Source organism: Phoca vitulina, unplaced genomic scaffold (genome assembly GCF_004348235.1).
Source record: "Phoca vitulina isolate PV1807 unplaced genomic scaffold, GSC_HSeal_1.0 scaffold49, whole genome shotgun sequence".
In the NCBI taxonomy this organism is placed as follows: Eukaryota; Metazoa; Chordata; class Mammalia; order Carnivora; family Phocidae; genus Phoca; species Phoca vitulina.
The window spans coordinates 6,334,944-6,360,162 of record NW_022589752.1 but is presented as its reverse complement, the minus strand read 5'-3'; the positions used below and the strand labels follow the sequence as shown (position 1 = coordinate 6,360,162).

General features: G+C 34.0%; 1 protein-coding gene across 10 annotated transcripts in view; it reads right to left on the bottom strand.

Moving 5' to 3' along the window:
• The window catches only part of CCDC91 (coiled-coil domain containing 91), a 367,847-nt gene that overhangs the window by 147,188 nt on the left and 195,440 nt on the right, over positions 1–25,219 (bottom strand). For 8 of the 10 annotated variants that reach the window (XM_032432737.1, XM_032432740.1, XM_032432734.1 and 5 more), the window contains one exon: positions 13,350–13,457. The exons of the other annotated variants lie outside the window; for them this stretch is intronic. In XM_032432737.1, coding sequence (XP_032288628.1) covers positions 13,350–13,457 — 108 coding nt within the window. The remainder of the gene's footprint in view (positions 1–13,349; positions 13,458–25,219) is intronic. 10 annotated transcript variants of the gene reach the window in all.

The window sequence follows — 25,219 nt, the reverse complement described above, 5'->3', positions numbered from 1 at the left end:
TCTCTCTCTGTCAAATAAATAAATAAAATCTTTAAAAAAAAAAAAGTGACCCATGGGAAAAAAACTGACAAGTTGGACTTCATATAAATTTAAAACTTCTACTTGTGGAAATACATTAGGAAAAAGAAAAGACAAGCTATAGACTGTGATAATACATTTGCACATCACATATCTGAAGAAGGATATATATATTCAGAACATGTAAAGAACTCTCAAAACTCAATCATAAGAAAACAGTAACAACAAACTGGGAACAGATTTTAAAAGACACTTCACCAAACGTATAATGTAAACCATTACCACAAGTGAAGTTGAACATACACTTATCATATAACCTAGCCATTCACTGCTGGGTATTTATCCATGAGAAATAATAGCATAGGTCTATATAAAAACTTGTACACAAATGCTCATAGCAGCATTATTTGTAACAGCCAAACACTGGATACAACGAAAATACCCATCAAAAGATAAATGCTTAGCGGTGCCTGGGTGGCTCAGTTAAGCATCTGCCTTTGGCTCATGTCATGATCCCAGGGTCCTGAGATGGAGCCCCGCATCAGGCTCCTTGCTCAGCAGGGAGCCTGCTTCTCCTTCTCCCTGTTTCTCCCTCTCCCTCTGCCTGCCGCTCCCCCTCCTTATGCTCTCTCTCTCTCTCTCTGTCAAATAAGTAAAAATAAAATCTTAAAAAAAAGAAAAAAGATAAATGTTTAAACTGTGGTATAACCACAAAATAGAATACTACTCAAAAATAAAAAGGGACAAACTGTATTGATACATGGGACAAGATGAATAAATCTTAATGTAAGTATGTTGCAAGACAAGCAAAAAAAGTACATACTGCATAATTTCATTTAAATAAAAATTCTAGAAAATATATACTATACAGTTATTCTATCAGTGACTTTTCTGGGAATGGAAAAGGATGATGAGGACAGGGAGGAGGAAAACATTACAGTGAGACACAAGAAGACTGCTAAGAGTCTAGCCTTGTTCATTATCTTGACTGTGTTGATGGTTTCATGGGGTTTTACACATGCTAAAACTTATTAGAATATACAGTTTAAATACATAAAGGTTATTATATACCAATTATAGCTCCATACTGTGTAAACACAGGACAACAGCAAAATTTAAAATGGTATACTAAATGATAGGAGTGAAAAAAGGAACAAAGGACCAAAACCAAGTAAGACAAACTAGTAGAAAACAATGGCAAAATGGCAAATCTAAATCCAGGCATATCAAGAGTTACCTTAAATTGAATGGATTAAACACTCCAATCAAAGGGTAGAGAATATGAGACTGGATAAAAAGTAAGATCTAATTATATGCTGCTAACAAAGACATTAGAATTCAAAGACACAAATAATTTTAAAGTAAAAGAATGGAAAATGAAAAACCATATAAATAGTAAGCATAACAGTTAAATTAACTATGTTAATATAGTACAAAGTAGACATTAAGACAAGCAATACAATAGGAGGATATAACAACTACAAATCCATATGCACTCAACAACAAAGTACCAAAATACATGAAGAAAAAAACTGACAGAATGAAAGAAGAAAGACAAATCAATTAGAGAGATCAACACTCCTTTCTCAGTAACTGAAGGAAGATAATACAATCATTGAATTTTGAAGAATTGGAAAACATTATCAACCATAATGACCTAATTTGACATTCATAGAACCACAGTGGAATACACATTCTTTTCAAGTGCACACAGTATATATATAAAGGTAGAATATACGTTAAGCTACAAAATGTCTCAGTAAGTTGAAAATAAATGATTTAATACAGAATATATTCTCAATACAAAAATTTTTAAATTAGAAATCAATTAAAAAAGAAAGCTAGAAAAAAAATCCCAAAAGATGGGACATGTAAACAACACAACATACTTCTAACGTGTACAGGGTATTGCATGTTAGTGACGAATCACTAAATTCCCACCTGAAACTAGTATTACACTATATTTTAAATAACTGGAATTTAAATAAAAACATGAAACTAAGTTAGTAAATCAATCAATCAGTCAATCATAGGTACAAAAATCAAGGAAACTTAGAACATCTTAAGCAGAATGAAAATAAAAACATGCCATATTACAATATGTAGAATGAAGTCAAATCATTAGCATAAACTCAATAGCTCTAAAATCATGTATTTGTACTGTCATCTTAAGAACTATAAAAAATAGAGAAAATTAAACTCAAAGGAATAATAAAGGTCAGACAAGCAATGAAATAAAAGACAAAGAAAAAAATTAATGGAACCAAAAACTGCTTCTTAAAAAAGATTAGCAAAGTAATAAATCTAAACCACTCGATATAAATTCTCACTATGAGGAAAAGAAGAGGGAACATCACTATAAATCTTACAGACACTAAAAGAATAATAAGACGCCATTATGTTTTCCTGATAAATTTAACAATTTAAATGTTCCTTTGAAGACATAAATTACTAAAACTAATAAAGAACAAATAGAAAACTAGTAATTAAAAACCTCCTTGAAAAAGAAAATCATAGATCTATATGACTTCTCCAGTGGATCCTACCAAACATTTAAAGAAGGAATACTAATCCTATTCAAATCCTTTTAGAAAACAGAAGAAAGAAATGCTTCTTATTTATGAGGCCAGTTTTACTCTGACAGCAAAACCAGAAATAGATACCATAAGAAAAAACCCCAAAACTATAGACTGATACTCATCAGGAACATAGACACAAAAATCCTCAACAAAATTTTATCCCATTGAATCTAGCAATATATAAAATGGAAAATTTCTCATTAACAATACAATTTATCCCAAGAATGTAACAGTGCTTTGATATATAAAATCAAATTATAACATTAATTATATAAAAGAGAAGAAACACATGACTGTGTCGATACAGAAAAACAAATGAACAAAACACTGAGTCATGATTTAAACTCTCAGAAAAATAGTAATAAAAGATAACTTCCTCAACGAATGGCATCAGTGGAAAACCTATAATTAACATTTCACTTAAGGATAAAAGACTGAATTCTTTCTCCCCAAGATAAGGAATAAGTCAAGATGCTGACTGTCACCACATGTATCAAATGTTATACTGGAGGGTTTAGCAGTGAAATAGCAAGAAAAAAGAAAAAGAAAGACACAGAAATTGCAAACGAAGTATAATTCTGAATAATATGGAATACTGAATAATTCCCAGATGACATTATAAGGTCAGAGAAAAATCCCAGGAAACTAACAAAAAAAATTTACACATTTAAAGGTGAATTTACCAAGATCTCAGGATGAAAGCCAATATACAAAATCTGAAAGAATAATTTTAATATTCCATTTATAATAACATTCTAAAAATGAAATACCTACAAATAAATTTAACAAAATATGCCTGGGCCTATGGAAGATCCAATATTGTTAAGATGGTAATTTTTTCTAAATTTACCTATAGACTATGCAATCCCAATCAAAACTGGAACAGGCTTTTTTTTCTTATGGAAACTGACAAGCTGAGTATAAAATGCATAAGAAAACGCATATTATCTAGACTAGCCAAACAATTTTCAAGAATAAAATTGAAGTTTTTTTTTTTTTTTTTAAAGATTTTATTTATTTATTTGACAGAGAGAGAGCGAGAGCAGGAACACAAGCAGGGGGAGTGGGAGAGGGAGAAGGAGGCTTCCTGCCGAGCAGGGAGCCCGATGTGGGACTCGATCCCAGGACCCTGAGATCATGACCTGAGCCGAAGGCAGACGCTTAACGACTGAGCCACCCAGGCGCCCCCAAGAATAAAATTGAAGTTTTTAAGACTTACTATTAAGCTATACTAATCAAGACAGTATGGTATTGGTGTAGAGATAGAAAACTAGATCACAGCAGTGGTTTTCATCCAAGGGTGATTTACTACTACCCCCATTCTCCCAGGGGCCATCTAGCAGTATCTGGAGACATTTCTGGTTATCACACTGAAGTGCATGCTACTGGCACCTATGGAGTAGGAATGAAGGAGGCTGCTAAATATCCTGCAGCGCACAAGACAGCCCTCCATAACAAAGAATTATTCAACTATAACTGTCAATATTGCCAAGGTTGAAAAATACCAGGTCAATAGAACAAAATTAAGAGTCCAGAAATCTGCACTCATATGGTCATCAAATGATTTTCTCCAGAGATGGTAGGGTAATACAATGAAGGAGAAGATACTTTTCTTCCCCATTTTTAAATTTAAATTAAATTAATTAACATAATATATTACTGGTTTCAGAGGTAGAGGTCAGTGATTCATCAGTCTTATATAAAACCCAGTGCTCATTACATCACGTGTCCCCTTACTATCACCCAGTTACCCCGTCCCCCCACCTCCCTCCCCTCCAGCAACCCTCCATAGTTTCCTAGAATTAAGAGTCTCTTATGGTTTGTCTCCCTCTCTGGTTTCGTTTTGTTTTATTTTTTCCTCTCTTCCCCTATGATCCTCTCTTTTGTTTCTTAAATTCCACATATGAGTGAGATCATATGATAACTGTCTTTCTCTGAATAATTTATTTCGCTTAGCATAATACCGTCTAGTTCCACCCACATCTTCGCAAATGGCAAGATTTCATTTTTTGATGGCTATGTAATATTTCATTATATATATATATCACATCTTCTTTATCCATTCTTCTGTCGATGGACATTTGGGCTCTTTCCATAGTTTGGCTTTTGTCGACATTGCTGCCATGAACACTGGGGTGCAGATGCCCCTTTGGATCACTACATTTGTATCTTTGGGGTAAATACCCAGTAGTGCAATTGCTGGGTCGTAGGGTATCTCTATTTTCAACTTTTTGAGGAACCTCCATACTGTTTTCCAGAGGGGCTGCACCAGCTTGCATTCCCACCAACAGTGTAAGACAATTCCCCTTTCTCCACATCTTTGCCAACATCTTGTCGTTTCCTAACTTGTTAATTTTAGCCATTCTGATTGGTGTGAGGTGGTATCTCATTGTGGTTTTGATTTGTCTTTCCCTGATACCAAGTGATGTTGAGCATTTCTTTCATGTGTGTTGGCCATTTGCATGTCTTCTTTGGAGAAATGTCTGTTCATGTCTTCTGCCCATTTTTTGATTGGATTATTTGTTCTTTGGGTGTTAAGTTTGATAAGTTCTTTATAGATTTTGGATACTAGCCCTTTATCTGATATGTCATTTGTAAATATCTTCTCCCATTCTGTCAGTTGTCTTTTGGTTTTGTTGACTTTACTTTGCTGTGCAAAAGCTTTTTATCTTGATGAAATCCCAATAGTTCATTTTTGCCTTTGTTTCCCCTGCCTTTGGAGATGTGTCTAGCCAGAAGTTCCTGCAGCCGAGGTCAAAGAGGTTACTGCCTGTGTTCTCCTCTAGGATTTTGATGGACTCCTGTCTCACATTTAGGTCTCTCATCCATTTTGAGTCTATTTTTGTGTAGGTGTAAGGAAATGGTCCAGCTTCATTCTTCTGCATGTGGCTGTCCAACTGTCCTAACACTATTTGTTGAAGAGACTGTCTTTTTTCCATTGGATATTCTTTCTTGCTTTGTCAAAGATTAGTTGACCATAGAGTTGAGGGTCCATTTCTGGGTTCTCTATTCTGTTCCATTGATCTATGTATCTGTTTTTGTGCCAGTACCATACTGTCTTGATGATTACATCTTTGTAATAGAGCTTGAAGTCAGGCATTGTGATGCCTCTAGCTTTGGTTTTTTTTTTCAACATTCCTTTGTCTACTCGGGGTCTTTTCTGGTTCCATACAAATTTTAGGATGGATTGTTCCAGCTCTGTGAAAAAAATTGATGGTATTTTGATAGGGATTGCACTGAATGTGTAGATTGCTCTAGGTAGCATAGACATTTTAACAGTATTTGTTCTTCAATCCATAAGCATGGAACATTTTTCCATTTCTTTGTGTCTTTCTCAATTTCTTTCCTGAGTGTTCCATAGTTTTCTGAGTACAGATCCTTTGCCTCTTTGGTTAGGTTTATTCCTAGGTATCTTATGGTTTTGGGTGCAATTGTAAATGGGATTGACTACTTAATTTCTCTTTCTTCTGTCTCATTGTTACCATATAGAAATGCAACCGATTTCTGTGCATTGATTTTATATCCTGCCACTCTCCTGAATTCCTATATGAGTTCTAGAAATTTTTGAAGGAGAAGAGACTTCTGTTAAAAAAAAAAATGGTGCTGAAATCAATGGATATTCATATTGGAGGTCACTGGAAGAGGGGAAACTTTGACTATCTCATTACATCCCCAAGCAAATTAAAAAATGGATCACATACATAACCTAAGAAAATATATAAAACTTCTTAATGAAAATATAGGAGAAAATCATTGTGACTTATGGTTAGGCAAAGATTTGATACAACAACAAAAGTATGATATGTAAGAAAAAATGATAACTTTGAATTCATCAAAATTAAACAGTTTTATTCATCTAAGGATACCATCAAGAAAGTGAAAAGGAAACCAGAAACAGAAAATATTCATAATGCATATTATGGCAAAGGACTTATATCTAGAATTTATAAAAAACAACTAAAATTATGAAGATAGACAACAAAATAAGTGAAAGATTAAAACATACAAAAAAAAAACCCATACACGTCACAAAAGAAAATACACAAATGGTAAGTAAGCACATGAAAAGATGCTTATCATCAATCATTATTCAGATAAATGCAGTGAGATGAGATGCCATTCCCCATTCAAAAGAAAACAAAAGGCTAAAATGAAAAACACTGACAAAACCAAGTGCTGATAGGCTTCAAATCAAAGAGAACTCCCATACATTACAATGAGAATATAAAATGTCAAGAAACTCTGGAAAACAGTTTGGAAGTTGGTTGTAAAGTTAAACACTTACCATATGATCCTGCAATTCCATACCTAAATATTTTTAAATAATAATAAAAACGTATGTTCCCACACAGATTTTTATGTAAATATATTCACAGAAGCCCCAAACATTAAGCAATCTAAGTGTCCAGGAATAAGTGAATGGATAAACTAAATGTTGTATATCCATACAACAGAATACTACTCATAACAACCAAAATGTATAGATTACTAATACAGGTAACCACATGATCTCAAAAAACATGCTGAACCAAAGGCGGTAGATATCAAAAAATTCACAATTTACTTCATTTTATATGAAATTATAAAAGCTAGCTAATCAATAGTGAGAAAATGTAGATCTGTGGTTGCCTGGGGCTAGGGCTATTAACGGGAGGATGACTGTAAAAGGACATGAGAGAATTTCTTGGGTTGATTGAAATGTTCTATATCTTGATTGTGACAATGGATATATGGATGTATACATTTCTCAATAACAAGTCTATTTTACTATACTCAGAGCATATACCAAAAAATTGATAGGTTTTGGGGATATAGCAAAATATAGAATAAACACATAACTCTCATGGCATTTACATTCTGTACTCAATTCAAATGAGTACTTATAGTTCTAAGGGAAAACACTGGAAGATAATATGTTAAAAACATGTGTCGGTCACTTTCTGACATTTTTGACAAGTCATTGCAGGAAAAAGACAAACTCAGTTTTCTTTTTTTACAAGTTTAAGGACAGTGGAATAATACAGATAGCTTATTTGGTGTGCTTGGGTAACATTCCACATATATATCTGTTAATAGCACTTAAGAGATTATAAATAGTATATTGTACATATCCTTCACAGAAATTTGGATTTTACAAGTGCTGATGGAGAGGAACTCAGAAATAAAATTCATGAATGTTATAATTCAAAAGTATGAATAATATTTAAAATTATATTTATTTCTATGCACCTATACAACCCTCCACCCACACGCACAAACTCACACTTGCATGCATCCAAATACTTGCTCATCTAATAAAGATTAAACTCCACTCACTACTTCTTTCTTGAGGACTCTGGTCTATCAATTTTTTTCTTTTTTAAATCTTCAGTCTTTCTAGATTGGCTCTTGCCCATAAGTGCTTAAATAAGCTCAACTTCCAGGCCAAAATACAAGGGGGAAAAATTTCCCCTTCATAGCTCCCTCCACCTACAGTACTGCTCTCTTATGCTCATCATATAAGCTTCCCAAAGACTTGTCTTCTGTTTCTATTCTCCTTTTTTTCTCATCTGATTATCTACTTTGTTCATCCACCATTCCACCAAAACTATTCTTTTTAAAATGACACTTTCTTGCTGTCCTATCCAGCAGTCATCTGTAAATCTATACCTTACTTATTTGAAAATGTTAACCACTCACTTTTTAATAAAATTCTCTCTTCCCATGACCTAGGTATAGTAGGCATTTGGTTTATTCCTTTTTCTCTTGCCAGTTTATAGTTTCTTTCATAAGCTCTCTTAGCCTATCCATTATATATTGAGGTCCCTCAGGACCCTAGGTGGAATTATTTTCTCATTCTATACAGTCTCTGGTTTCATCCACAGACATACTTTCACCGACCTTCTATATACTTATGACTTCCAAAGTCATCCATTAGCAGATTTCTCATAGTTCCAAACTCCGTATTCAACTCTCTTATGTACTCTGATCTTGAATATTCCACAGGCACTACAAGCTCAACATGTCCAAAACACAAAATTTTCAACCCTAACCATGCTGCAGGTTTTAAGTTTCCTATTTCAGTGAACTGCCAAAACCAAAGATCTGGTCACCATCCACAAAAATATATTCATGTATATAAATACATATTTATGTATATAAAATGTGTGTTTGTGTATGTGTAAATATATCCTTTATCAATCAACATTTACTTCCTCTCTTTTATTCCTACAAATTCTCTGGTTTCTGTTCCCTTAATATGACTCAAAACCGTCAAAATCTCTCTTTCCCACACACCCACCTTAGTTTGGGCCATCACCATTCTCACTAGGATAACTGTAATAGCTGTTTAACTGATTTATGTGCTTCTAATACTGTCTCCCATCAAGTGTTTTTTAAACTTTACCAGAGTAATATTTCTAAAATGCAAATCTGAACAAATGTCACTTCTCTAGTTAATGTCTTTTAACAGCTCTCAATTTCCTGTCAGAAAACGTGACAGACAAGGTCCTTCATTATCCTTTTCATGGCATAAAATAATCTTTCATTTGGCAGTCTCAAATAGCCTCACCGCCCCTTGTCAAACATTTACGTTATACTCCCTCATTTAATAGATTGTGAATATGCTATTCCATCTACCTGTCTCAGGCGAAATTCTCAGTTCCGACCTCACTCAGACCCATGAACCCTGAAAGATCTCATCATTAGTCCAATAAGTGGTCCCTCACCCAATATGAAGGAATTATATACCCCTTTAATATAACTTTTATTTCATCATAACTTACCACAGTTTTACAATCATATTGTTGGTTTCCACCTGCTTAATATTAATAGAAGGACTGTGTCCTGCTCATGTTACATCCATATAATCCAGCAGAACATCAGTCATATAAAAGGTCCTCATTAAATAAGGAAGAGAGGGATGCACAAAAGGTTGGCCTAGCATTCAAATACTAGACAAGGGAGTAGCTGTACCTTGACCAAGAATATTGTGACCAAGAATAACAAAGATGATGATAATTCAGTCCATATCAGCTGAACACCTAGAATGTGCCAGGTTCTATTCTAAGCACTATGCAAATCTGATGTCATATAATACTCCTAACAATCCTATGAGGTAGGAATTACTTGTGTATACATTCTAAAGATGAGAAAAATGAGGCACAGAAAGGCTAAGGACATTCCATAGTAACACAGTTAAGTGACAAAGGCAGGCAGTCAGATTCCAGAGCACCTGCTTGTAATTACTCTGAATGCGTGTTTACTTGCTTTTCCCTTAAATTCTTAATTTGAAAAAGAAAGAGAGAGAGAGAAAGGTATGCATGTACGTGCGCACACTCACACATACAAAGGCTAAACTAAGTTATTTCTAAGGAACCATCCAGTATTATTTTTGTTAAATTAAATTTACTAACTTCAAATTTCAAATGGCATCTAATGAAATATGATTAGAGAAACAAGTGTGGGATCACCATTTCTACACTTTATGTGATTTTACCTAGTAATCATATCCCGTTTTAGTGTTTAGTTTTTAAATAGCATTTCATTAGACTGAACTGCTTCTGGTCCTCTATATGTCCTGTGGTAATCCTGGAGTGCTCCTCACCCAATGTTTCCAAACGATGAACACGGGATGTCCTTCTACTTACTTAGGTTATTTTTAATTTCTTTCAGTCCTGTTTTGTAGTTTTCGGTGGACAAGTCTCTCACCTCCTTGGTTAAATTTACTGCTATATATATTATTCTTTAAGATGCTACTGTAAACTGAATTGCTCTCTTAATTTCTTTTTTGAATATTCATTAAAGGTGTATAGAAACACAACTGATTTTTGTGTGTTAATCTTTTAGCCTACTACTGTGATGAATTCATTTATTAGCTCTGCTACTGGCTATTTTTGACAAGGCATCGTAAGAAAAAGACAAGTTCAGCAATGAATTCACAAGAAAAGACAATTCACAAGAATTGAATTACGGGTAACAGAAAAAGTTCAGAAATTTGAGGACTTGCAGGAATAACCACCTTCTCAACCTCAACTTCTAAAAGAAACAACTGAGAGGGTCTTTGAGCAACAAAGACCAACTAAATTCAACCTACAGCAAGTCTTAAACCAAGTGTATGTTAGCCACACCCACTGTTGAAGATTCAATCCATTAGTGTCTCCAAGCACAGACCCAATAAGGCTGTGACTGTCCTGTATATACTTTCATTTGGAACAAATGGTTTGGAGAAAAGAGACCATTGAAATTTCTTCAACCCAGGTTTGATAAATGAAGTTATTTTTAATCAGAAAAAAAGAGAACGACACAAACAGGCAAGTATAGGGGTGAAAAGTATATAAACATATTAAATGTAGGCAATAGGTCTCTAAAATAACTGTGGGTTTCCTTTGACAAATGAAGCTGATTGTAAGCAAACAGGTAAGGAGCCAAAAGAACCATTACCCTGAACTGTCACTATTTGCTATCTAAAATGACCCGTGTCTCCCCAAACCATGAGAGATTATGTACTCTGAGAAACAAACTTGAGGGTTCTAGAGGGGAGGGGGGTGGGGGGATGGGTTAGCCCGGTGATGGGTATTAAAGAGGGCACATACTGAATGGAGCACTGGGTGTTATACACAAACAATGAATCATGGAACACTACATCAAAAACTAATGATGTAATGTATGGTGATTAACATAACATAAAAAAAAAAAAGTACACTGGCTGCAGCCCCACAGGATTCCAGGCTATTTTTTAAAAATAAAAAATTGTCCTTTGAATTCATAAAAAAAAAAATAAAATAAAATAACCCATGTCTCCCAATTTTCTACAGTCAAAAAGCAAGCTGAGAAATGGTATAATCACCAATACTCAGATATAGCCAACAAAGTTACTGAAAAATTTAAAATCTATACGATCACAAAGAACAATGGACTAGAAACTCTGTGCCTAAACCCTATACAGAGAATCATGGTCAAAGATCAATCCTATTCCCATAGGAGAGATCTTATTTAATCTTGTCCACTGAGATTTTAGAATTGCTACATACTAATGATAGCTGTGCATCTCTGATTCTTCATCCTTCCTACTGAGAGTATTTATAGTAAATACCTTTATCTTGCCACTGTATACCAAATATGCTGAAGGTGAACAACACATAATTTAGTTTCTATTTTTTTATAACTTTTTTTTATTATGTTAGTCACCATACAGTACATCATCAGTTTTTGATGTAGTGTCCCATGATTCATTGTTTACATATTTTAGTTTCTAATTCTTTAGGTCAAAGGGGACTATATATCTGCACCTGATAATGTAGAGACTGTGGTACGTCATTCCCTACCTATCATCTAAAGATTCTGGACTTTTGAGATTGTGGCCATAGCTGGTCAGAACTTTTGGATTTTCTCCCAAGGAGACAGTTGAGTAAATCTGCTCGTAAGATGGAGATTGGGAATATTTGGCAACCAGAAGAGCCAAACGTGCTGTGACTAATGCTGCTTACCAAATATTTCCTGCTCACTCCCTTTCAGATTCATAGTAGGATCTCACTACCTGGCCCCATTATGATGAGGTGAAGCAGTATGGATATAAACTGAGAGTAGAAGTGTCATTTCCAGTCCAGAACATTGAATTACTCTTAGAAAATTTGACTGGGCTCTTTTTCACTCTGCAATGATCACAGGTAATGTTCCACATAGGAACTACACTACCAGGCCAGTTCCTAGGGTGAGAATGACCTGGGACCAAGCCCCAAGACAATCCTCAGTGTATATATAGAATGCATAAGATATAAATCTTTGCTGTCTGAAGCCAGAGAATTTAGGGTATAACCTGGCCTGCCTTGGCTAATACATGCTTTCTGCTGTTCACAGTTCTGTGACCTTAATTCACTACTGTGATTTTTCTGTCCATTTATAAAGTCATATACTTCATACTTCTGATGACCTGGTATTTCATCACCCAAAAGAATATAATTGTTATATCAAATTTATAAAATTCCCTGTGTATTTCCTCTTTCAAGCCATTTATTAAAATGACACTGAAAAAATTTAATACAATTGACTCCGATCTCGGAGACGGGGTGGCATATTTATTAAGTCTCCATTTAAATTCTACCCCTAACTTTGTTTTCCAAATTCTTAGTATATTTTCTTCCCATGATATAAGAAAGTTCTGTTAAATAAAGCTGGTTTTATTTTCACCTACCAAATTTTATGTTATTTAAAAGTGTTGTTGGGAACTTCTTGAATATATTACTTATACTACGACACCTCCGTAAGTGCTCTTCAACTGATTGTTCAGTGTAAATCAGCTAATCATGTCTTTAACATTAAATCAAGAAAAGAAACAAAAAATTCAGTGAAAAATTCAAATAGTGACCAATGCCTACATGCAACGAAAGGTAACTCAAACATGAATAAGCGCCTTTCAAAATTCAAATACTATTTATAAATCTTATACTCCTAAAAATCATTTCACATGCCATAATACATTCATAGTCATCTCTTTGCCTCTGTCATTTGTTGAATAATATTTAAACACAGAAATTAACATAAGAATTATGATTAATTTGTGGGAGAGCCACATATTTTAGGCCTTCAGCTCTATTTTTAGTCTTTCATAAAATTCCCAAACTTTAACATTAAGTTTACATAAGCATATTTTTTTCCTCCAAAATACACCAAGGAAAGTAAATGGCACGAAACTGAATAAACAGTTATAGAGCTCTCAGGGGAGGAGAGTCAGAAGAAAAGTATAAATACATAATGGATGTGCAATTTTATTACCTGAGTATTTAACAACTCTTCACACTTGTGTGCTTGTTTCTCAATTGCAGAAATGTACTGTTTTTCAATAGCTTCTACTTGTTGCTTAACTGAAGACTGCAGTAGTGCCTAAAAACAAGCAAAAAAGTCATTTGGATCACAGACAAAACTTGGAGTCTACTGTTGGCATGAGAATTTTTTTTGACAGTTGTACATATCTGAAATATGATACTCTTCTGCATTACAAAATACACATTTGTGAATATTGAACACATTCATATATAACCTACTTTAAGCTTTCAGTTTTAGGTTTTCCTATTGCCAACATTACAGTTTTTTGGCTCAGATGTTACTTCCACAAACCCTCTCCTTAAAAAAGACCAAGTCATAGAAGATGATAAAGAGGGTGAGTAGTTCTGTTAAATAAAAATTCAGTTTAGTGAAGACCACACAGGATGAGGAGTGTATGAAAGCTGCTGAAGAAAAAAGAAAAAGAAAAAAAAAAAACAGACATATTTCACTGGCTGACAAAACTCCACATCCTCTCGGCACACTGTAATATCCCATGGGCCAAGCATGATCTTCAAGACCACAAGTCAAGTAAAAGCAGATGGAAACTCTGAGCAATTTCATACATAAAAGAACTGCCCCCCAGGAAGTTCACGCCCCTAATATAAAAAGGTAGAAGTCAAAGTGTGGAAGTCAGAATCTCAAGGCAGTATTCATAAAAAGTAATAAAACTTGGGAGACTGGACAAACTTAAATGGGTACTGTAAATGCTGGAACCTGGGTCGGTTAAATATAAAGACGTTAACACTGTTCTAAGGGAAGCCAAATCAGCATTTGAAGATGTTCCACCCACTCACTTCCTTATTGGAAATGCTTAGAACATTATCATCTTTTTTCTTTCCTTTTTATTAAAGCATTATATGTTATACTTAACGTGTTCCCAATATTATATTACAGGCTATTTATAAATCCTAAATAATTCTAAAATATGTACTCAACCAAATACATAAGAATTCTTTAGCAAATATTCTATTTTTGAAGATCTATCTGGATAATAAACTACTCATAATCAAAATAGTAAGTTGAAACAGACACACGTCTTATAGAAAACAGACCTTTGGCACATTCACCAAGAAAAGAAAAATAAGCCAAATCTCTTAAATAATCTCTGTTTTGAAAATAGATTTACTTGGTTGGAAACAACATGCATTAAGGAGCTAAATAAATATGCACATATTTTTAAAAACTGAGACAAAAATATTTTTTTAAACCTTCGGGTAAGTCTCAAGTTTTCAGATAATTAACCTTTTGCAAATGTTAGACTGTCTGATGATGCTACAACAGTTGTCACTCTGAAGTTGCATAATCACTAGCAAATTAGTAAGGGAAAATAAAGCTCTGACTGAGGTTTAACTAAAACTTAAAGAAGCGCTTAATAGAACTGCTTCAGCCCTTCATTTACACATTAGATGTCCTCTAAAGATTCCATAATGATTAATTTATATAAGGCCCCAAAATTTAACCTCTTACACTGTGACTAGATAATGTAAAATGATAATTTACCTTTGGCAAAATATAATATAGTATTTGTTGGACTTCAAAAAATTTAAAGAACATTATAGTTATAGATAATTCTCTTCGGTATATTCATGACATCTTCTGTAGATAGAAAAATGCCATTCTTTTTTGGGGACTTGGATATGACAGAATTTTGCTTAATGGAAAGAACTGTTTTCACTTTCTTATTTGCCATGGTTTCAAATAACCCCACATTTTAAATACCCAATTTTAGTAGATTATAGAGATTTTTAGTAGATTATATCCTTTGGAGAAACAGGTAAGTTAATTAACTAAAACCTTTTCTCACCATAATTAAGAAACACAACGGAGGGGTGCCTGGGTGCTCAGTTGTTAAGCTTGCAGTTCTTGGTTTCTGCTCAGGTCATGATCTCAGGGTGGTGAGATTAAGCCCCTACATTGAGCCCTGTGCTCAGTGCTGAGAATCTGCAATCTTGTTTGAGATTCTCTCCCTTTCCTTCTCCCTCCCCCTCTGTCCCTCTCCCTACTTGCTCACATGGGAGTGGCTCTCTCTCTCTCTCTCTCAAATAAATAAATAAAATCTTAGAAAAAAAAGAAACACAACGGAACAGTATTTTTTTCTAGTGATTGATTTGTACACCATATACTCATTTTCTTCCAAACTTCAAGGAGGCAAGCACGATAGGACAATGAGTCAAGTAAGAGTCAAAGCTATGGTTATGGAGCGTGGTGAAAAGCTATGCAGAAGTGCCCAGCCTTTTATATAGTTTAAACCTCTCTTCTTAGCGCCATTCAGTTACTTAAATACACTCCTCTACAGAAGAGACATGAAGGTTCTACCCCTGAAACTAATACTACTCTATACTGTAACTAACTAGAATTTAAATAAAACCTTGAAAGAAAAAAGAATCATAGTATGAATGGTACCAATATTCACTAGAAAGTTCACTAAGCTTCAAATTATAACTACCACATTCATTTACCAAATTTGTTGCTAAGTACATTTAATCCCTACCAGGGGTTTTAATTTTTTAAGTTATTATTTGAGACTAGAAATGTCCATCCTTTCTACCCCATGGAAGAAATTTTGAATAAATAAAATGAGGTGTGTGAAGGACTGCAAAATCCTTGGAAGGAAAAAGTATATTATAAATTCTACAATTACTAGACTCATAGAAAACAAACAGACTAAGTCAAAACCACTCCACCCAACCATTATCCATAAGAAGTAGATATATATTTCTAATGGAATTAAATATAGGCTGAAATTTAAAAGGACTATAGCCAAAGTAGACTACTACAATCTAAAATACAGTCCGTTGTCTCAGCAAATCCACAATTTTTCTTCTTCTTTGAAATAGCCCAATTCTTATAGATTTGATCCAGCCCCATCAAATTAAACAACTTGTCCAGATTTGCAAAGCAGATGTGTCTAAAAACCAGATGGTCTCCAAAATATTAATATTATATTGGTATTTAGTATATAACCTCAAAAGAACACATTGTAGCTAATTTTAGTCAACAGTAATTAGATGATATTTAAAAGCCACCCAAATTTTCTGTATCAATCCTCTGAGTCATACTTAACAAATGGAGAAAGGTATAAAGCTATGGAGCAAGCTGGAAGCAAAGCATAGAATAAACAGCCTGTCTAAAATTTAAGCCCTAGAAGAATAACAATCTTTGTTTAATTCACTGATATACCTACCCAATACATTTACAATAGTACCTAACACACTGAAGACATTAAACAAATATGTGTTGAATGAACTGAAGAAATAAGTCATGATTTTGGCATGTCCAAGCCTGATTATTTGCCTCTTCATAGAGAAACTATTAAAACTTTGATGTTAATGATGTCTGTAATTATATTCTTAGTTCAGCTTTTTGACTACAGTAATATAGATTAATTGTTGTAAAGGGTCATTTGAAATCAAGTGCAATTTCACCTTTCCTGAAAAAATATCACAGTTTGCTTTTTAAAAATTTATTTCAGATCTTTTCCAATTTTTAACTAAAAAATAAAATAAGCAAAATAAAAGGTATCTGCGACATGAGTAAGTTAAAACTCTGAAGGGATACTTTCATGTTTTTTTTTTCTAGTGAAGTGCTCTTTTGAAGCAAAATATTACTTTAAATTTTGCAAGGCTATTAAACTATTAGCACGTCTTATAATATAACCTCAACTTTTCCAACATATTGCATACGAATTTGTTATTCAAAAGGAGAGCCTCCTTGACTGAGATACATTTGGAAAAATGATGAATCTCAGTCATTTCACCAACTAATTCATCCATTTTTTTCCCATGAACTCTACATCCCTGTTTTATAGATAAAGAAACAGACACTGAGGTTAAGAAGCACTGGGTGTTATACACAACTAATGAATTGTTCAACACTACATCAAAAACTAATGATGTACTATATGCTGGCTAATTGAACATAAAAAAAATAATGAAAAAAATTAGCATTTTAATCCATAATTAAAAAAAAAAAAAAAAGAAAGAAAGAAACATGCCCCAATACACATGAAAAGACTCAGTGGAATAAAGAACTGAATTCAGGTCCACCCTCCTTGTTCCTAGTTTGTCTTAGCTGCTTTAACCCAATAAAGCAGATTTCTCTTTATGAACTATTTTTACAGCCACTTAATTATTTGTTCATTCTTCATTTATTCAACTAATATTTACCAAATGCACACTTTATTCTAGACACTGCTCTAGGAGCTGGGGATACAGAGTGAACAAAACAGACGAGAGCCTGACTCTCCTGAACTTACATTACTAGCAAGGGGATACAGAGAGTGGGGAGGACAAGGAAGTTTGGAATGTAGACAGCAAACCATTTCTGATGGTGTTACAGGCTGTAAAGAAAATAAAACAGGATAAAAAGAAAAAAAAATGGAAAACAAAATTTTTAGAAAGGTGTGTCAAGAAAGAGCTCTATGGAGAGGCACAAATAGAGCTGAGATGTCACAAGTGAACAAAAATTCAGTCATATAGAATGTCTGGGGGAAGAACATTTTCATCAAAGAAAAGAGTGCAAAGTCCAAGGGTGGGAATAAGGTTGATGAGCTCAAGAACTAGCAAAAAGGCCAGGGTGGATCATATGAACTAGAGAATTCCATCAGATGCTTCAGCTATTGCTGACTTCTTTTTATCCTTAACCAGGTCAAATTTCTCACCACAGGGCGTGTGTTCTTATTGACCCCTAGACCTGAAAAGTGAATCAGAGATCAGAAAAGTGGGTAGAGAACCATGAAAAGGCATTTTAATTCTATTCTAACTGCAGTGAAAAACCCCTAAAGGATTTAAACAAGGAAGCATCTATAATCTGTTTTTTAAATATCTTTGAACAGCACCGCAAAGTACCAAAAGCACTCAAATGCTATCAAAGCTTTCTCCATCAATGGACAATTTGTGAAAATAAAAATATGTAGCATTGATCTTTGTGGGCTACTCATATACAAGTAAATTAGGAACTTATAATTAATGTACCATGCATAAACATTTTTTTTTTCCAGTAAAAGTAAGAGTAATGCAATTTTCCTCTCTGGTGATGAAGGATTAATCCTAACAAAAACAAGCTGAGTGTTTTTCATATTCTCACAAAAAGTGTCATAGATATATTACAAGTATATCTGGCAAGTAATACTTACTTGAACTTCATCTGGACACTCTATTAGCCCCATGCAGTTCTTCTACAATACTTAACCTTCTTAATTTTATAAATTAACTGGAAACAAAGACTATAAAAATGAAGACATAGTGTCCAAATGATGGCAGCTGACTAGATTTGGCTCCGAATGTTGAGTTTGGTTTCCAACTTGTCTTAATGTTCAATGACTCTTGACTAATCAAAAACATCTCTTGCCAATTTTGGGGTCTAAAACATCAATCTATAGCTCTGATGGCTTGTAGTGTGGAGGAGAAAATGATACTTTGAGGTACCGTATGTCATATAAACGGATATTATACATATATGTATGTATGTATTTAAAGGCCTCTGATCAGTGAGCTAGTAATCCAGTTGAGGTATATACATATGGATGGATGTCTTAGAAGAGAATATTAGGCTACCCCTGAAAACAATATTTAGACATTTTAGAAAATTTTGTTGGGATACAAAAAGAAATGTGATTAAAACCTATCACTGAGAGGTGATTTAAAAGTGCAGTGTAAAAAGGAATAGGGAGTATAACTCTCTAGAAGAAAGACTTCAATCTGGACTCAAGGCTTTCATTTACTCAAAATTGGCTCCAAATTCAAGTTTAGGTTCATGGTCTCCTGCTACCCAGGCTGGCAGAAGTTAGGCCCTGTAAATTCAACCCTTGGGGAGAATGAAGGTGCATGTTTCTTGATAGTGATGGATTTAGTCATACTTTTTTTTAGAAAATAGGACAGAAATGACTACCTAAAATTATGGGGGGGAAATGGATTAAAAAAACAGAAGATTTCTTTCTTCCTTTTCCTTCATTTAAAAAAGGAAAATTAAGAAGGTCATGTTGAGTCTGTTGAAAATTTAGCCTGTTACAGATCTCAAGTATTTGGAATTGCAGTGATCCTCAGGCTTTTCTATGTATTTGAATTATAGTGCCGTGGTACTATACAATTCAAAAAGAAAAATGTTAAATTATGGGTGTAGATCTAAACATGGAAATTCAATATAGTCTAGCCATGTTATAAAGTGCTTTGGAAGCTGTGAAAGCCAAAGAAAATCTTCAGGACAGAGGGAATCATTCCTGTTGGCCTTGTTGTTAAGGGATTCTAGTAACATAAGAGTTGTTACCTCAAACACCACAAAAGTCTCCCAGTGAAAATTTCTTTTGTGCCATGGACAACACATTAAAATTAAGAAGTTTCTAAAATTAAGTACAGCACAGAGGCTCTGCATGTCTGCCTCCAGATACTTTAAGCTTCTGAAAAGCTGCCATATGGATATGCCTCACCCTCAGATGCCATAACATTGCTCCTTGTGACTTGAGTAAGGGCTACAGTTTCAGCGAAGAAAGAAAGAAGGAAAAGAAAGAAAAGGAAAGGAAAAAAGTATTGTGACTAAAACAACGAAGCACCTGGTTACACTAAAGAACTATGCATCTCATTTTCTGAAATATCAGGAACCATGGAGAAAAAGAAACCCATCTAAATGTTGGAAGTATTTGGCTTAAATGCACTTGCATTAATGTTCCAAGGAGGCAGTATAATTTGTTGAATAGAACCCTGCATCAAGGTTTGAGTGACCTGGCTTTTATGTAAAACTCCTCCTCAGCTTCTACGTGTTTGATAACGGCACTGTGTTCCTCTATGTCTCAGATTCCTTATCTCATAAATCTCATTCTCATAAATGAGAATAATAGAGTTTCTTCTCTGCCAATGACAAAGGAGTTCTATGAAATTATGACTGTTAATTTAATTCTTTATATTGATACTTCAAAATAGGATTGTTCTAACCATTTGCTGGTATTGAGAACTAAATTCCTCACTTTTTCATGATAAAATTGATGCTATGTGGATTCAACTTAGGATCAACATTATTTTTTTTTAATTACTAGATTTAAGATCATTAAAGTGAAGAATTTTCCTCCAAACTAATCAAGATTCATCATTCACTAAATATAGATCTCAAAGATTAGAAAAGAATGTTTTTTCCTACTGTAAAACTATCAACATGGAGAGAGTTAAGAGAGGGTTCATGCAAACCAATTTTATTAGAGGACATCCTGACAAAGATTAAATTTTCCTTTTTGTTTTCTTTTGATCATAAAAAGAATAACACTGATGATAAGGTAAGATCTTTGAATTGGGTGCTTTTCCAGTTAAAAGTTAGCCATATATTACAGAAGTGATAATATTGGAGGTGATATGTAAAATATTTGAAATCTACCAGATTGGGCACCAATCAGAAGTACCATCTCCAGTAATAGAGCAGGAGCCAAAGGCCTCCTGCAATGCCAAGCTCCAGCTTGATTGTACGCGGTAAGGGAGAAGCCCCAGAGGATGGGACAAAATCATTAAAGTGTTTCAGAAGAATTGTTAATACACTAACTGCTATAGAAGTATTTCACTATTAGGAAATGGCACAAAGTGGTGCTTGCTGGCTGAACATTAGCCTACATTAGGCTGTTACAGTGGATTAATTACTAAAAACATTTGGTTACATGAATATCCTGCTAAATGAAAAATAGAATAACCTTGAACTCGGTGCTTCCAAATCTTTTGAATTTTATATTGCATACATACATTATCTTGTCAGAAAATATTTTGAAAATAATAGGGTAAATCCTTCTATGGCCTAATAATTTATCCTTGGTATAAAATCTATATACTATAGATCAAGGATCCCCAAAGTTGATTAACAAGAACTTATAGATAAAATCAAAACCAGCCTTCTATTATGATACTGGGTTGCACACTACTTACAAATGTCACAGATATCTCAATATGCTACTCTCCCAAATTTCAATGGTTATTACATCTCTGCTTTCCTTCCTCAGAGTCTGTGTTTTATAGTTCAGAGGAAAGAATACAGCTAACCATTCCTTTCTTACATCCTTTCAAACAGGCAAAAGATTTAAAAAATTAAAGTAGCTTTTAGTGTACATATCCTCATGTGGACTTAGAAAATTAAATGAGTATATGAATAACTTTCATCAGTTTATCTTTTCTGCCTCTAAGAACTATGGTATGCAGTCTTTGACTAACTGGAATATTGGTGGCCAAAAAAATGAATAAAAATAAATCCATAACATACACACACATCAATTTTTTGCCCCTAAAGTCTAATTACATAACACTTTTCAGGCACTAAGACTGAAAATGTCTGAATCCAGATAGACCTTGATGACAATTCAGTTCATTAGAATAAGAAGAGATTAAGAACCACATAACTGATATACTACATTGACTGGAATAAGTACAGAAATGATACTCTTTACAGATACCAATATATAATCACTCTTCCAGCATTATTACTAGATGTAGAAACCTGTTGAATAAGCTTGGATAAAAGGAAGATTTGAAAAAACTTGCTAACCCATGAGAACAGGTCAAGCTTCATTCCAGTCAATGAGACAATATTATTCTGGATGGAAGATACTTATGACAGAGTAGCCTGGATGTTTATGATAGTAAGCAAAAATCTGTAATTAATCAACAACACCCAGATGGGTAGGACTGATATTGATAAAATTTTCAAATCTGATCAACAGTAGTTACAAATATGAACCTGATGTGATATATAAAGTGAACCTATGGCATTCAAAGTGCATTTTAGAAGGTAAGCCAAAAATAACCAATGGGAAAAGACAGGTCTTACGTGTCTTAAGAAACAACTAACTACATAAATCCTACTCATTAAATTTTTTTTTAATCTTTGGGGGTATTTTTCAAGATCTGCTCTACAGCAAAAATTAGAAATATATATCCTCAATACAGTATGAAGTATTCCTCCTTTCATTCCTTTGACTGTCAGGCTGATATACCAGTCATAGTATAAAAAAAGCAAACTTTAAATCTATATTAGAACAAGTTCTCTTGCAAGATTTCCAATGCCTTTTGGTTTTGGCCTGGCTGGAAAAACCACAAGAATAGCTTTGCATGCAAAATTCTGACTTAGCCCAAGAAACTCGGAGGCACACAAGAAGTATTCTCAACTACCAAACTTTCTCAGTCTTCTGCTGAGGTTAAGTTTGGTGGGAGGGATAAGACTGGACAAGCCAAGTTGTTAGTGCCAAACCAATCACCAGTATCTAGCATCCTGTTAGGCCAAAATCTATTGGCAACGGCAAACATCCGTATTGTCCAGGAAAAATCTGATCATACGATAAAAGCTGGAATTTATGAGAATCCTTGTTCAATCAAATAACTGAAACTATAAATTTATTTCATACCTTTGGGTTAACAAAACAATGGAATTCAAAAAAAAGATATATGACAGGTTTCACACATCTTAATACTTATTTCTCTCCTCTCTGCATAAAAAGTTAGCAACCTTTAATCAAGGGAAAAATATCAGAAGAATTGAAAACAAAGCTGTTCCCCCCCCCTCCCTGGAGCAGAACTTTATACAATACAAGTAATTCTACACCCTGGGAAAAACTGGTCTCCTAAATGCAATATGCTCTCCCTTATAAAATAGCACAAACAACTCAAGAGTTCAAATAAAATACTAGCAAGTAGATGCTTTTGAAAAATGGAATACAGCAGGCATGTGATACTCCATCCTAGCATTTAACGTATGGTACATTGCTAAAAATTCAAAGCAATCCTTACCCAAAAGTATTTCAGACATACTTAAACTACAGAAAATGCAGAAGACGGACACTCTCAATAAGCCAAAGTTCGTTAACATGGGAAATGAATATATCAAGAATTTTAATCAAGATAATTTCAGAAAAACTTAAGTTTATGTAACAATTTTGGATCATTTTCCACCATGAGTAGCAGAAAGTTCATGTGCCTAATACATTAAAACTCTGGTGTATCTGATTCAATACTCTCATACTTAAACATAACAAGAAGAGAAAACAAATATGTCAGAAAATTCTCTTCATGAGATGTTGTTAGACTAGAGAAGAATCTACCCATTCTTATTTTCTCATTAAAATAGTCAAGACTGTACTTATAAGCACTACTCATGTGTCAAGCATTCTTTGGGTTTAGCATCTGGTTTATAATATACAGAATTAAATATCATTACCTCAGTCAAGATTCAGAAACAAAGACAGTAAAAGAGTAATGGGTGTGTGTGTCTACACGTCTATTTTCGTGGAGATATCTTGAGATGTGTAGGTATCTATAAGGATACCTGCAAGGATGAGTTCTGTAAATAGACTTTGCCTGGCCAAATGTGTGCACACAAAACACCAGGGGGAGAAAAGAAAGCTCTAAATTTTGAGAAGTCTATATACAAAACTTTTCTAGTTTTAATATGAATGTGATGACCAGGAACTAATTTTCAAATCACCAAAAAACTGACACAGAAAATGTTTAGATTAGGCATCCACAAGAGGGCCAAGACATATATAATACACATTAAATCAGTACAGTTATAATTTAATTGGTGCTTGCATTTAAATATTAAACAAAACTGCATTTTCTTTTTGCCTTTTTCAGGCTATTCTGATCACCATTTTTGCTAATCTGTCAACTATGTCAAAATTCAATAAATTTCAATACTTCTCATACTTGCTATGATTTGGAAGATACCTAAATTCCTTACATTTAAACAACAAAAACAACAGAGTGAAATTTAATTTTAAAAATACACAAGTTGTGACAGAACCAAGAAAGTAACTTGTAAATATAACTTTAGGATGAAATTAAAAACTTTGTATAGAAGAGTTTCAAAAGGGAAAACTCTTTTTCTAACTCTACCTTAAAGCAAACACCACACACACACACACACACACACACACACACACACACACACACACGGAAGGGGGAGGAGTCTGTTGTCACTGTCTGTATACAATAGCAAAACAAAAATGTTAACCAATAAATACATTCATATCTTATTTGTGTCAAATTGGAATTTTTAATGAACTAGGCTCAAAGTAAGATAAAAGAAAAACAACATGTTGAACTTAATTTCTTGAGCACTTTCCACTCACTGTAACAGCACGTTAGCAATAGTTCCAGCTTTGAACTTCAGCACACTGAGTCAACTACGACTTCCTTTGGGAAATTCTCTCCAAAAGTTATTTAGGATAAAAAGAAAATCATTTTAAGAATGTGTCAGCATCTAGAATAGCTTTAGCTCAAGCACTTATATACAGTGCATTAACTGAATGCATGTATAATGAGATACTTTTTTTTTTTAAAGATTTTATTTATTTATTTGACAGAGAGACATAGTGAGAGCAGGAACACAAGCAGGGGGAGCGGGAGAGGGAGAAGCAGGCTTCCCGCCAAGCAGGGAGCCCGATGTGGGACTCGATCCCAGTACCCTGGGATCATGACCTGAGCCGAAGGCAGACGCTTAATGACTGAGCCACCCAGGCGCCCTGAGATACTTCTGAAAAGAGAAACACGCAACAAACACATCTGTGCAAGGGGTGGAGATAGTGAGATATTTTCTCTTTAAAAGATAAGACATCGTATTCCTTAAGTTACAGAATTACATCTGTTTTAGCGAATACACCTGTATTTTTTTTCATGTAGGACTTTCTTAGTCCCTCTTTGCTATTATACCAATCCTCCACTATAAAGAAAATTTTTCTTACTGTGATCACTAATCTCACATTGGAAAAAACAGTACATAAGTTTAAAAAAAAACAACTTAATGCAGAATAAATTCTAGTTTTTTGGTTATAGCTAAAACTTTTGCTTCCTTTTTAACCTTCA